Source organism: Colletotrichum acutatum (genome assembly GCF_030867785.1).
Source record: "Colletotrichum acutatum strain CBS 112980 chromosome Unknown BDZ83scaffold_55, whole genome shotgun sequence".
Classification (NCBI taxonomy): Eukaryota; Fungi; Ascomycota; class Sordariomycetes; order Glomerellales; family Glomerellaceae; genus Colletotrichum; species Colletotrichum acutatum.
This window is the reverse complement of record NW_026849049.1, coordinates 44,255-57,810: the sequence shown is the minus strand read 5'-3', so window position 1 is coordinate 57,810 and position 13,556 is coordinate 44,255. Positions and strand designations below refer to the sequence as shown.

The window sequence follows — 13,556 nt, the reverse complement described above, 5'->3', positions numbered from 1 at the left end:
AAGAATTGTTGAAAGGTGATTTGGCCGAAACAGTCGCGGTAGTTGATGTGGCAGAATTTGGCCATGGATACGGAGGCCAGTACCGGTAGAATAGTCAGAGTTGATGGTTTCACTAAAGTGAGAGAAAGTCATGTGAGATGGAATGTGGCCCTGTTGACTGCGGGAGGGCGACTTGCTGCTGTCTTGGCGGTGCTCAACGCTTAAGGTACTCCGGGAGAGATACTGTTTTGATTCGCGTATGTTGACGCTGTTCTTCAGGAATTTAAACAACGCCCGACTCTTCCCATCGAGTACGTTGATCTGGCACAGTTTGGCTGAGACTTTAATGTGTGAAGTTACCGCAGTGAAGGAGAGCAGCTAGCAAATTACAATTGTCAAGTCAAACTTTCCAGGAGATTTTTATTCTACCACATCAAGACTCCGCCAAGTCGATTCTTATTCAACTACATTCATAGTTCAGCAATCCGAAACTCCAGTTACCCATTTCGGTAGGAGCTACCGGAACGTTACCATTCAAAGTGGAACGAGTCAAGAGAATAGTCACGGTTCAGGCCACCGCGTGGCAGCTGAAAGCGGTCATCACAAATTGATCGTCGACAACAAGCAACATAATACACTTTGCCTGTGAAGAATTTGGAAATGACAACGTCGTGTTGGATATCCGACGGATCCGATCAGCGCAATCCTGTTGAATTGCAAAATGACTGCCCACAACTTAAAGACCTGTCTGCACCTTTGAGCCTGCAGTGTTGATACTCTGAGATTACCCTCAACAGCGTAACTCTTGTAGACTCAAATCCCCGGTCTCAATTCTTCACAGGACTTCCCGCCCCCATCAAGCACCACGAATTTCAGACTTCGGCTTCCAGAATGCACGGTCAAACAAACCTTTTGACCATGGCGCTTGCACTCTTCGTCATGTGCCTATCCTTGGTCTCGGCAAGTCCGCTGCCCTTGAACGCAGATGGCTCAATTGCCATCCGACCTCGACAATCCGTGTGCCGCCCCACCGTCGGCTGTGTCCCCTTCTTCAACGCACCAACCTGGAATAGCTTCGAATTGACCATCCCCGCCCCCGGCGATCCCCGCACCCAAACCGCCCGGTCTCCCGGCGGAGAGATAGAAGCCTCCGTTTGGAACCGAGCCCACGGATCAGCTTTTCTTGGGATCCACCTCGGGGACAGCTACATGCTGCCCGGTCACAGCGAGATGTAGATCCAGGCGCGGCATCGGAACACTGCTGTCACCCTCAACCGTAACTCCACCCAACTCGAGGGCGAAGGGGGACTTGCGACCATTCTTGCCGCGTCGATTTCTTCTTGGAGACAGGGTAATCGGATTGGGAATGCCATTACTCTTACCATTCGATGGAGACTGGACCAGGATCTATAAGAGAGGGATTGATCGATCGGCTCACATCAGAATGGACGAGAGACGGGATTGCTTCGGCCCTTTCCAGTCATGCGTGTAAGGCAAAGGGTTATGAAGTATTAGTTCTGGGTATCAAGCCAGGGCAAAAGCGGTGAATGACAGGTAGTCGCAGATCGAGCTAGGCAGAGTGCAACATCCTCGTTAGGTATCAAGAAATCGAAACTCTAGTCCTAGTCGATCCCGTGTCAGTTGTACAGAACAGCTCAGATATATAGTTCAGAAGAATACAACTCTCGGACTTATCACAACATTCATCGACATTTGGAAAAAGATGGTGTAAAAGAAATTGACTCGATAACACGCAGCTCTATCAAAAGTCTTCTTCCGCAACTGATCCCGCCTGATTACGTATGTGGACCTTTAGGGCCAATTAGACGACGGTCCCCGGTCTTGTTCGCGCCCTTCGAGTTGTTGGTGCTAACCCTTAGGGGTCGGCGTCTCACTCAACTTATCAGCAAAAGAACTTTGGCGCCAGGCCTTGCCAGGGCTCTTGACTCACTCGGCATACTTGGAAAAGTGTACGAGTACTTTACTCTCATCCAATTTCTGTCCAGTCTGCTCAATCTGCGTCAATTCACACACAAGAGATGGTGTAGAGGTGTCCAACTCCAACTGCCAATCAGCATCGATCACCGCAGCAAACATGGCAACGCAAGCCGCGACAGAGTTGCAGACATTTGAACCTGCTTCGTCAACGCCAGTCGCTTTACTGCGAAAAAACCATGACGCGCCATCAAACTTCCAGCAAGCTCCCGGCAGGCTAATGACCACCGACTCGGAAGAGGAAGCAGCGACGACCGCCCCCGTCCTGCTCTCCAAAACTCGAGCCGGCATTGTCATCGCCCAAATCTGCGGTCAGCTCTTCTTCAGCAGCTTCTGCAACGGCATCATCGTCGTAGCCCTACCCGCCATGCAGCACAACCTAGATCTGGACGAAGGTCTCCTCGTCTGGCCTAGCTCCAGTTACTTCCTCACGGCGGGATCGTGTCTTCTGCTCGCCGGCTCCATCGCCGACGTCGTTGGGAACAAGCGGGTGAACCTGACGGGCTCGTTCTTCAGCGCTATATTCGCCATGGCGTGCGGTCTGGCGCAGACGGGTGGCCAGATCATTGCATTCCGTGCTCTTCAGGGTGTGGCGTACGCTGTCATCACGCCTTCGTCCATTTCCATCATCTCGACCAACATGGAGGAAGGGCGGCCGCGCAATATGGGATTTGCGTGCATGGGCTTCTCTCAACCGCTCGGCTTCTTGTTTGGGCTGGTGCTGGGTGGTGTGTTTACTGATAATGTTGGATGGCGACCGGCTTTCTACCTGGCTGCGGCTGCAAGTGCGGCTCTATTCTTGGTTGCCATATGGGCTTTGCCGCGCGACCTTCAGTCAAGGGATGACCGGTCCATTTGGAAGCGACTTTCCAAGGACATTGATACTGTGGGAGTAGTCCTGGTCAGTACCGGGCTGGCGACCTTGTCGTATGTGTTGGCGTAAGTACCTGGTCCATGTAAAACGTAGTGAACGAAATGGCTAACCTGGCGCAGGTCATTGTCAGCCGACATCAAAAACATCCGTAAACCATCTAGCATTGCGCTTCTGGCAATAGCCGGCTGCTCTATTCCTTCATTCATCGGCTGGATGCACCATCGGGTGAAGAGCAACAAGACCGCCCTCATCCCCAATTCGCTCTGGGGCAGCTATGTGTTCACGAGCTGCTGTGTCATGGTACTACTAACCAACGCTCTCACTAACTGCATGGAGCTATACAGCAGTTTGTTGTAAGTCTTGATAACACCATTTTGCGGACTTCTTGAGTAACGTGACCCAGCTTCCAGCAGGTCCAGGGCTTGTCAGCAACAGTGGCATCAGTCCAAGTCGTTCCGTCTCTCGCCGCCGGGGCACTGACAAGCATCGCAACTGGCATCTTCGTTCACCGCATGCCCGTCTTGTGGATGCTATTGATCTCATCGGCAATGAGCACAGTTGCGCCGCTTCTGATGGCCCTCATTCGGACTAACCAATTGTATTGGGAGAACGCCTTCTTTGCACAGGTAAGCAAGGAGAATCCCCATGACCTAAACGATTTTCAGCCAACATCCATAACCTACGACTATCATCTGTTCAGTCTAGTTTACAGTAACTAAGATATCCTCATGTAGATCCTCACCCCCATCAGCTGCGACATCCTCTTTACAGTGGGCCTCCTCATCGTCTCCGACGTCTTCCCCAAACGCATGCAAGCCCTCAGCGGCGCCGTCTTCAATACGTGCGCCCAGCTCGGCACCGCCCTCGGACTCAGCGTGGCCCAGGTCATTGCCTCGTCTGCGACTAATGCCTCTTCATACGCTGACAAGTCGTCGCCTGATGCCCTCATGGCCGGCTACAGGGTTGCCTTCTGGGCCATGTTTGGCTGGATGATGTTTGTCTGTCTCGTGTGTGTGTTTGGGATGCGCCGGGTAGGTGTTATTGGTGTGAAGCGGGATTAAACCCATCCCTTTTATCACCACCAGCACGGCTTAGTCGCCTTAAGGGGGACACATATCGACATAATAGTGCATGGCCGGCGTCTTTAGACCTTGTGGACAAAAACAATCATACCGGAACTATGAAGTGATAGACTGTAGAGGTGTGTGATACTTTAAATACAGAGGGATGCATTTGGAAGCAAAGACTATTCTCGAGTAAAGCATGAGGCCCTTGCCGCTGCAACCTCGACCGATTTCAAGTATTTAATCATTGAAAAAGACTCGAGGAAACGTGGAGATCATCCGACCTGATACCATATTTCCGAGTCTCATCCATCCTCAAGTGGCATCAATATCCGTCACCACACCGCATTCCGAAGCTTCAGTAGTAACGACGGCTAGCCTCAGTATCCCGGCTAGTCTCACTGCTCTGCTGACTCCCACCACCGCTCACATTAACGACGACAAGTGGCTGCGACCTCTGCCGCTCCTGCTCGCGCTCCCGTTCACGTTCGGCATCGAGGTCGGCATTTCGTTGTTCATGGTAGGCATCCTGGCTGCACCCGTAGACGCAGTAGGTCTGAGAGTCCTTGATCTCGCGGTTGCAGCCTGGGCAGCCCTTCGTCATGGTCGCGGTCTGAAGAGTTGAATGGTAGGGTTTTGGATTTGAGTAAGAGAGTAAGCAGGGTTTTTTTGCACGTTCAAGTCGAGATTGTTGATGTGGGCTTGAAGATGGGAGTTTGGCGTTTTTGAGGAGAGGAGGCAAGTTCAGTTCGACAACTTGGAGTGGAATCCTGGTGGATTTATATACCCCGAATTTCTAGCAGGACATGATCACTTGCATTTTCTTCATCCACATGATTCCTGGCGTTGGTGACCTAGTTGCAGTAAATCCAGTCGTACCGATCGAAGGCACCTCCGGAACCAAGTCCTAAGCGCGCGCGGCCTCCCAGCCTGATCTTGCATTAAGGCTATGCGTTGTACATTGATAGTCAGTCGGCCTCACTGTTGACGAGATGACGCAAGGCCAAGGAGGGATCGACGTTCAATTCTCGGATATGGTTTACACCTGAACCTCTAGACTCATTCATGTCGGGCGCTGAAGATAGAGGTTCGGGTGCGAATGATGTATCCGATGCCCGGGATCTTCATGTTCTGACAGCTCTGAGCTCACATGGCAAGACAAGGCTGGACGGAAAGGGGGGCGGGGGCGGGTGAGTGGAGGTGAGTGCCTACCGTATATTCTTGCGGCGCGATTGCCGCACAGTCACTGGAGCAGAGAGGGGGATTCACGGGGGTGATCCGCATAGGATAGAATGCGGTGTCCTTTTGTAATGAGCCTATGAGATGTGGCTTGGAGAAGAAGGTGTTGGGACTACGTTATCGAGGCTGCTTACTCTCGACACGTCACAAAATACGACAACATACAATTGAAGTAGAAAAAGAACCAGATGTGATTGAACGCCTTGGTGGATTCTAACATCATACGTACGCTCTCCAGTTGTGAAAACGTTGAGATTGAAATGACAGCGAGTACGTATTCAAGACAGATAATGTTGCCGACTTGACACGAACGTAAGGGCAAAGTTGGTTCAGCTTTCAAGATAATTAGATTATGTGTCTTCGTCAATTTCCCTCTGAGCGAGCGTTAGAAAGATCAAATTGAGACTATTTCAACATCAACATGTTAAACGGCAGGTTCGTTTCGTTCTCGAACCAGGATCTCCACTATCGTGCGAAATTGACAAACAGATTCTAATAATAATGCCGAGATCCAGGATGTCCATGATGCCCATGACCATACCCATGCCCTCGATGATACCCTCCTCCTCCCCCTCCGCCACCGCCAGATCCCACGTTAACAACCACAGGCGGTACCCTGCGCCGTTCCATCTCCCTCATCCTCTCCCTCTCCCGCTCGCGTTGGCGCTCCCTCCGAAGTTTGCCCTCGTAGTAGGCCACCTCGCGGCAGCCGTAGTTACAGTAATCCTGACGGTCTCGGATTTCTCTGTTGCATCCCGGGCATCCTTTCGTCATGTTGGCGAAATGCAGTGGTGTAGGCGGCTTGAAGGTAATGTTTGTTGTATTACTGGAACATTTGATCTGCTGATAGAGCTTTCACGTTGCGGTGTTTGTTGACGTAAGAGTAGATGGGTGGGGGATAACTAGGAGGCTCTTGAGGGAATTGAGCTTTCCATCTGCGTGGGAGTCTTGGGAGCTTTTATGCCTCATAGATCCATCATCCATTATCCCGGCCTTACGGCACAGAGACCAATGACGCCTTGTTCACGAGGGATGTGTAGCCGCCAACCATGTGCCAATGACTCTTCCTCAAAGCCTCATACGAAATTAGAAACTTCCCCATAAGCCTGCAGATTGTTGCTATGGTCAAGATCCGTTTGCCACAAGCTAATGCAACAAGGACGCATGTTGGGCATACTGCGGCTGGTAGGAGCCGAACGTACGAGGAATCGATGCAAGCTGACCATCTCAGAAGACCTCTCGTGTAACACCGCATGCGAAGACTCATAATAGTAGGTATTCTGAGGTCGTAGTGGTGTCTCGGACGAGGCTGTAGGATTCACGAAGGGTTGGATAACCGCGCGGGTTGTTATGTGATTCTGACCATTGTGGCACGGCACATCTAACCGGCCGCGTACAACTTCCTGTCAAGTAAAAGATAAATTTCAGCTTAATGACCACCTGGAAAAGATTGTGGTAAGAGTTTTACTAAGTGCTGACGTTTGGTAATGTTACCGTGGGTCACATGGTGGACTTGTTGATCAAAGGACTGCCACGATAATCCCAGACACTGGGGGCAGGGTGGTAGAATGTATTGGGTTATCTTCTTCACCAGCGCCATCACATAACATGAAACATCACTCTGGGGTTCAGTGAAAGTAGATCAAGTATTAAAAACTTCCATTAGGTGTAAACACCGGGTAAAGACTAATATACAAGCTTGTGCTGTAGGGTATTGTGGTTTCTTCAGCGAGGCCGTTACTCATAACTCTCAGACTCCAAGACTCCAGCTAACCTTCTGCGGAGACAATCATCTCCGATTCAGCATTTCATGGTTTCAGTACCACATGCCGTCTAGACATGCACTTCTTAAGTGAATTAAACCATCGCATCGGGGTGGCGGGATCCAGAGCCGACAGGCTTGCGGGATCCAACGGGCTCGCCGTAGTCATTAACACCGGCGCCAGTGGAAGCACTGTGCCCGTGGCCGTGGTGCTTCTCGCGGTGCAGAATACCACCACCGCCACGCTTGCCCCAGCCGGCCTTGCGAGTGAAGACAGCATCGTACAACTCAGCCTCAGCGCCGTAGTTGAGAGCCTGGCCACGGTTCAGGGGAATGTGGTTGAAGCGGAAGTCCCAGATGGCGGCGTAGGTCATGCGGTAAGAGGAGAAGGCAAAGGTGATTCCGATGGCGGCACCAGCGAAGATATCGTACCAGTTGTGGAACTCATCAATAGTGAGCGCGCCGCCAATGAGAACAGCACCAAGAATGGGGATATAGGTGATGATCAGCTTCCACATCGCGGGGTGGTAGTCGGAAAAGACCTTGAACTTGGCGTTCAGGTACAGGTAGAGGTATCCGAAGCCGGCGAAGGCGGCGGTGGTGTGACCACTGGGGAAACTCTCGAGAGAATCGTTGATCTCCTTCATGTCGCCGGTGCAAACCTCCTTGGTGACGTACAAGCTCTGGAATCCAGCGGCGCTGTAGCCGGTGCGGGCGATGCCACCCTGGCTGCTGGTCACACGGGACAAATCGGGCTGGCAAGCCTCGAGGAAGTGAGGGCGCAGGCCGCCGATGAGGAACTTGATGAAGACCTGGAAGACAGCGGCGCAAATGAGGGAGTAGAGAAGGCCGATGACGGCGTTGTTTACGTCCCAGAAGGAGCGGATGCGGATCTGCATGAGAAGGATGATGCAGATGGGGATGACGGAGGCGAGGAAGGCAGCAAGCCAAATGGGGACGACTTCGTTGCGCATGGGGTAGGCGAACTGGGGGTAGACGACCTCACCATCGGCGAAGGTGACGGCGAAAGAACGGTTCGGGGCGGGAGGTGCCATGTAGATCTGAGAAATGTTAGCGACGCTTTGGCAATGTGATGCTGGACACAATGGGGCTTACTCCGAGACCGATGGCACCCATGCAGATCATGGTGATGATGTCGATGAGGGTGCCCTTGAGCCATTGCCCGAAGCTGGGACGGGTAGACATGGAGTAAGGCTCAGCGCCACGACGCTTGCTAGAGACGCCGTTATGGTGACCGTTGGCGTGGCCGGTGGCAGCAGGGCCTGCTGGTGCCGGCTCGCGACGTTTTCCAAAGATGCCCATGGTGATGCTTTTTTGATGTTGTTGGTGTTGTTGTTTTTGGGTGTTATGCAGTGTCGTATTAGAGGTCTTGCCAAGCTTTGGTAAAGACGATGCCAAGACGGGATGGCTGTGCTTGACTGCTTGTGCCTCGCCGGGAGCTGCAAGAAGTGTCTTGGCGAGCTGTGATGGATGGAAGGGGTGGCTTGACTGTGAGGGATGAAGGGAGAAGAGAGAGCAGAAGAAGGGGAGGGAGGTCGACTTTAAGCTTAAGGAGTAAGGTCCCGGGGTCTACAGTCTGTGGCAGGCAAGAACGATGTCGAGGCGTCTACCGATGCCTTCCTTCCTCTGAGTATTCGTGGTAGGTACCTTGGTACTTGCGAATTTGGCTTGACGTCATGTTTGTTTAATCCCAAAATGGGACGAAAAACTTGGGAAGGTGGGCACATGGTTGGGGGATGTGGGATGGGGGATGTGGGATCGAGGGCAGGCGCGACGCACGCACGGCGCGATGCAGCCATACGCAGCCATATGTCATTCCAGCCGCGGCTTCATTTCAGGCTTTTGCTAGGGGCGGTAGGACGCCGGGGCGTTTTGCTACCTCATTTTTTGCACCATGAAATCAGTCGAGAGAGACCAAGACATGGGTGTTTGCTGTGTGTACCTTTGGACTGTAGCACGACGGACATTGGTTCACTTTCAGCTGCGGGACCTTTTGGGGGAGACATTTCAAGCCAGGGCCGTTCCTGTTACGCACTAAAACCCCGGATTGTGGCTAGTGACTAAACTGGCTCAAAAAGTGACTTGTCTGTCTAAGACATTCTGGTCGTTGAGTGTGTGTATCCGTTCCGTATCCATACGAAATGCTAGCAGAAAGAAGGGAAAATAACAGAGAGGAAAAGAGTCAAGCCACGCGCTACTCAGTGAAAGTACTGCGCAAAAAAACACCAACGACGTCATGCCGCCTCGGACGCGTGGGCAGTGGGCACATCAGCACATCCTTGGCAACGACCGGGCCCGTTCCCGCACTCCACAGCGAGCTTCTCAATCCCTGTCAACCGGCACCTCAGATCCGACTGCCCCAATCAGAATCCCGGACCACATAAGATTGGAAAAGGTCTGGACTGCCATAGGATGGTGATGATGCGCTACGCTCTGCCAAAGGGCAAAGGCGTCAAGCCACGCCACACGAGATGAGGCGTAATAATACTCCGTATCTGTTTTTCTTCCTCTCTTCTATCCTGTCTGATTCACAGCACCTTGGGGGGAACAGGCCATCAATGTACATGTACACAGGCAGAATTTTACGAGCTGCAGAGGGCAACCTGACTCCAAAGACGTCTGTCTGCACCTAAACTATGGCTGACTGCATTGGGCTTGACATGGTAACAGGACGCCAAACGTCCAGAGACATATCCCGCAAAAGCGTCGCCGATCCCTTCAACATGTCCTGCTACCTCCGTATCAGGCTGTACAGGCATCCCTTTTGTTTGTTGGCTCGGCAAGCCTATCAAGACATACATGTATCCACTGTCTAAAATAGAGATGTCATTCTCGGCAACGCTGTGACGATTCTCGCAGAGGTTTAATCTTTTGTCAGATGAAAACCTCAGAGCTTGGTACTCACGTACTCGAAATTTGGTTCTAATCCCTGGCAACCGGACTGGGGGAGGGTCGTCCGTAAGGCATCATGGTACACGGGCATTCCAGGGGTCGCTCTCGAGGGGGACCAAAAGGTCCGGGACGTTTGTATCGACGATGGCCCGTGGTGTTAGCGTCCTCGTGCCACCCAACTACCAATTTGACGTTGCACCACCGCTAGGGAAATTTAATGACCTGAACACATTCTTCCTCGAATGGACACGGCAGATACTCTTTTTTCTGATTTCGTTCTTTTCCACACTTCGCATTAGCAAATGTGAACCTGACAGCTTACACTATTGGCTGTTGTTTCATCAACCTCGAAAGGGGTGAACCGGTCATAGTTTAGCTCCAGCTCCCGTAGCTTAAACCAGCTTCATGCATTCACATTTTAGACATTTTTGGCATTGATACCTGGGCACCTACACGAAAAGCAATTCTCAATAGCACTTTCCCAACCTGCTATTGCCCTCGTCGTGACTTTTGTTGGCCGATTTGGTCAATCTATGTAGGTAATTTATCGATCAACGTTCTAGACAAACATAGCGCCCTCGTTTAGACTTTGTTGCATATTAATTTCCGAAAGATAATCATGGGTTGTTTCAACTTGGCCGGGACCAATTTTCGCTGTAGTGATGAAATTTTATAGCCATGGGTGATTGATTCTAGATAATCCGCTCCCCAATCCCCAACCCAGAAGTTCACGTTCATCAACACCAAGCAAAATAATGGATATGCTAGGAAAAGCACGAATGGTACGTGGGCGCAAACCACATATCATTGCGAGTTTAGAGATCCCGTACGTCAAAGAATCGTGACAGCGGAGCAAACCGACGTCATCCCGCCCCCAAAAAAGGCTCCCTCCTCCATGTCACGGCACACGAGATCCGCCTTTGCCAATCACATCCTCCTCCAGCCTACCTTAATTGCTTGTCGTTCTCTCTCTGTCCATTATTCCCGTTTTGCCAGCTATTACTTCGTTCTGCACGCGCCACAAATCTCGATTTCAAGAGTTTTGCCATGGCTCGCCTGGCTAATGCGGCACCGCCACACCGCCACAGATCAAACGCGGCCGGACTGTGACGTTGGTACGCTATTCTGGCCGCGGGTGATGGGGACCCAAACGCACGTTGATCGATTGAGAGAACCTATCCACCAGTCTTCTTCATTCTCCGTCACAGTAGTATGAGGGAGGCATCGGTGATCGTTGGTGCGCTGTTTTAGCCAAGTATCTTTCGAGACGCCTGCGGGCTCCACCGTGAAGCAATACATTGCGCGGCTTCGTGAGATCTTCACATCCTTCTGCCCAAAGGTGATTCCCGCTCGTCACCTGCTACTAGAGAGCAAGGCAGGCTTCTCAGCCAGAGATGCAACCATTACGCAGACGAAGAGAAGCCGCAGAAAATCACTGCGGCAGCAGGTTTGAATGAGTATGGCCAAAGATTGGGAAGTCTTGTTGTATTTCCGCCCTCTTCGTGCTTCTCCTCCCGGAACGCCAAGCCTATGAATAAGAGGGCTCCGAATATGGTCCCGCCCAGGCGACTCCAGTAAACCATCATGCCTTCATCCATGCCTCCCCACTTGCAGTTGCTCGTCATCATCGACGAAGCATCTTTTTTGTACGGATTCCTTTTTTTGGTTTAGACATCCTCATCATCTCTCCTGCCCACGAGATTACATCAACGACGTCCGCCGCGGCCCCGGCCGGCACCAGGCATTCCGCCGCCCATGCCCGGCATACCGCCCATACCGCCCATACCACCCATACCCATCTGCTGCATCATGGCCTGCATGTCGGGCATGCCACCGCCGCCTCCGCCGCCGAGCATCTTCATGAGGCTGCCCATATCCGGCATTCCGCCCCCGCCCATGCCTCCGGCGCCGCCCATGCTCTGCAACCGCTTCTGCATGGCCGCCATCTGTTGTGCCTTGTTGCCGCCGCCCATTGCCTGCTGCGCACGCTGCAAGTTCTTCATGTTGCCGCCCATCTTCTTGGCCATGCCGGCCATCATGCGCTGCTGCGTCAGTAGGTCCTCCACCTCGCGCACCGAGGTTCCCGATCCGTGGGCGATTCTCGTCATCCGCGTCGGTTGCTCAATAAACATCTTGCCGTCCGAATCAAGCTCCTTCTCCGTCATCGAGTCGCAAATGTAGATCATGCGCTTGAGCTTGGCGCTACCCTCCTCGTCATCCATGCCCTGCATCATACCGCTCATGCCGGGAATCATGCCCGCCATCTTGGATAACGGTCCCATCTTCATAATATTGGATAGCTGGTCCCGCAGGTCGCGTACCGTAAAGATACCTTCCGTGATGTGTTTTATCGTGTCCTTCTGATCCAGCTTCAAACTTTGCACGTGCTCCACCAGTCCGGCCATGTCGCCCATGCCAAGCAGCTTCTGTACAAATTGTTGTGGTGCGAAACGCTCAAAGTCGAGCATGTGCTCACCCGTACCGATAAAGACGATAGGGGTATGTGTTGCTGCGACGGCGGAAATGGCACCACCACCCGCCGCGTGACCATCCGTCTTGGTGATGATGATGGCTCCAAAGTCTGCCGATTCCTTGAACGCCTTGGCCTGCGACTCGGCCTGTTGACCGATGGATGCGTCGAGCACCATGATCGTCTCATCGGGTCGGATTGCCGTCTGGATATCCACCATCTCCTGGAACAGAGCCTCCTCTTGCCTGTGACGACCTGATGTATCCACGATGATGATCTCGAACTTCTCCTTTTTGAACTTTTCGACACCGTCTCTTGCTACCACCGCCGGGTCCGTCTCTGTCAGGGAACCGTAGTATGGGATCTTCGCCTTGGTCGCGTTCTGCTTCAGCTGGTCAAAAGCACCGGCACGGAAGGTATCAGCGCACACCAAGCAGGCCTTGAAGCCTCTCGCTTGATAGTGGCGTGCGAGCTTCGTACACGTCGTCGTTTTACCGGCACCCTGCAGACCGACAAACATGATGATGTTGGACTTGCCCTTCTTGGGCTTGAACGGTTCGGCATGGGGATCGACCAGCTTGACGAGCTCATCAAAAACGGACTTTTGGATGAGGCGCTTCTTGTTGACGGCGGGCGGGAGCTCCTTGAAGTTGACGGTACTCTTGATCGATTTTCGCAATTGGCCGACGAGGCGCACGTTAACGTCGGCTTCGAGGAGGGCGGAGCAAATCTCCTTGAGCATGCCATCGAAAGCCTGCGACACGGATACAGATCTTGTTAGCAGCTGCTGTTGCATCTCACGCCGGCATCGTTGTTGGCGACTGCGACGGAGGGTTCTGCGGGGTAGGGATGCGGCGCACCTTTTCGTCGAGGTTGGGCTCTCTGGTGAGATTTGTGACGGCCGTGTTGATGCGGCGACCGAGATCTTGAAGAACCATGGTGGGCGGTTTGCGGCTACCGAGCCGACTTGGGGTATCTCGAGGGGGGTTCTTTTGGTGATGCTCTCGAGTATCGGGAGAACGACGTGTTGCAAATGGGAATTTGGCTTCAGGGAGGGATGTGGATTGCTGCGCTAGCCGTCCAGTGCCACCACGCCGGAATCCATGGATGTGACTGGTGAAGTGCGCAGTGTGGGGTTGGTGACCTCGACCGCGGGACGTCGGATACACCGTTTCTCCAGACCCCAGGTATCTCCGTATACTGTGCATCGATATCTGCACTGTGAAGCTCGATACTGTGAAGCTATTCCCAGATATCACA

At 52.7% G+C, this 13,556-nt stretch overlaps 4 protein-coding genes across 4 annotated transcripts; 2 read left to right on the top strand and 2 right to left on the bottom strand.

Annotated features, from left to right (window-relative positions):
• Window positions 1–685: 685 nt before the first annotated feature.
• Window positions 686–1,705, top strand: BDZ83DRAFT_623760 (uncharacterized protein). Its single transcript, XM_060508395.1, has one exon. It carries the CDS (start codon window positions 871–873, stop codon window positions 1,213–1,215), a length of 345 nt encoding a protein of 114 aa, XP_060364211.1. The 5' UTR covers window positions 686–870; the 3' UTR covers window positions 1,216–1,705.
• Window positions 1,706–2,194: 489 nt separating this feature from the next.
• BDZ83DRAFT_579127 (major facilitator superfamily domain-containing protein) lies at window positions 2,195–3,909 on the top strand (the record flags this gene model as incomplete). The annotated part of the gene is made up of 4 exons (XM_060505204.1): window positions 2,195–2,913; window positions 2,968–3,201; window positions 3,252–3,474; window positions 3,583–3,909. 4 exons carry the CDS (start codon window positions 2,195–2,197, stop codon window positions 3,907–3,909), a joined length of 1,503 nt encoding a protein of 500 aa, XP_060364210.1.
• A 2,837-nt stretch (window positions 3,910–6,746) lies between these two features.
• BDZ83DRAFT_623756 (PAP2 superfamily protein) lies at window positions 6,747–8,677 on the bottom strand. The gene is made up of 2 exons (XM_060508394.1): window positions 8,030–8,677; window positions 6,747–7,974 (listed from the first exon to the last, which is right to left on the bottom strand). Exons 1-2 carry the CDS (start codon window positions 8,234–8,236, stop codon window positions 7,009–7,011), a joined length of 1,173 nt encoding a protein of 390 aa, XP_060364209.1. The 5' UTR covers window positions 8,237–8,677; the 3' UTR covers window positions 6,747–7,008.
• Window positions 8,678–11,532: 2,855 nt separating this feature from the next.
• BDZ83DRAFT_579279 (signal recognition particle protein) lies at window positions 11,533–13,234 on the bottom strand (the record flags this gene model as incomplete). The annotated part of the gene is made up of 2 exons (XM_060505217.1): window positions 11,533–13,050; window positions 13,157–13,234. The coding sequence occupies 2 exons, from the start codon at window positions 13,232–13,234 to the stop codon at window positions 11,533–11,535; spliced, it is 1,596 nt and encodes a 531-aa protein (XP_060364208.1).
• Between the last annotated feature and the right edge of the window lie 322 nt (window positions 13,235–13,556).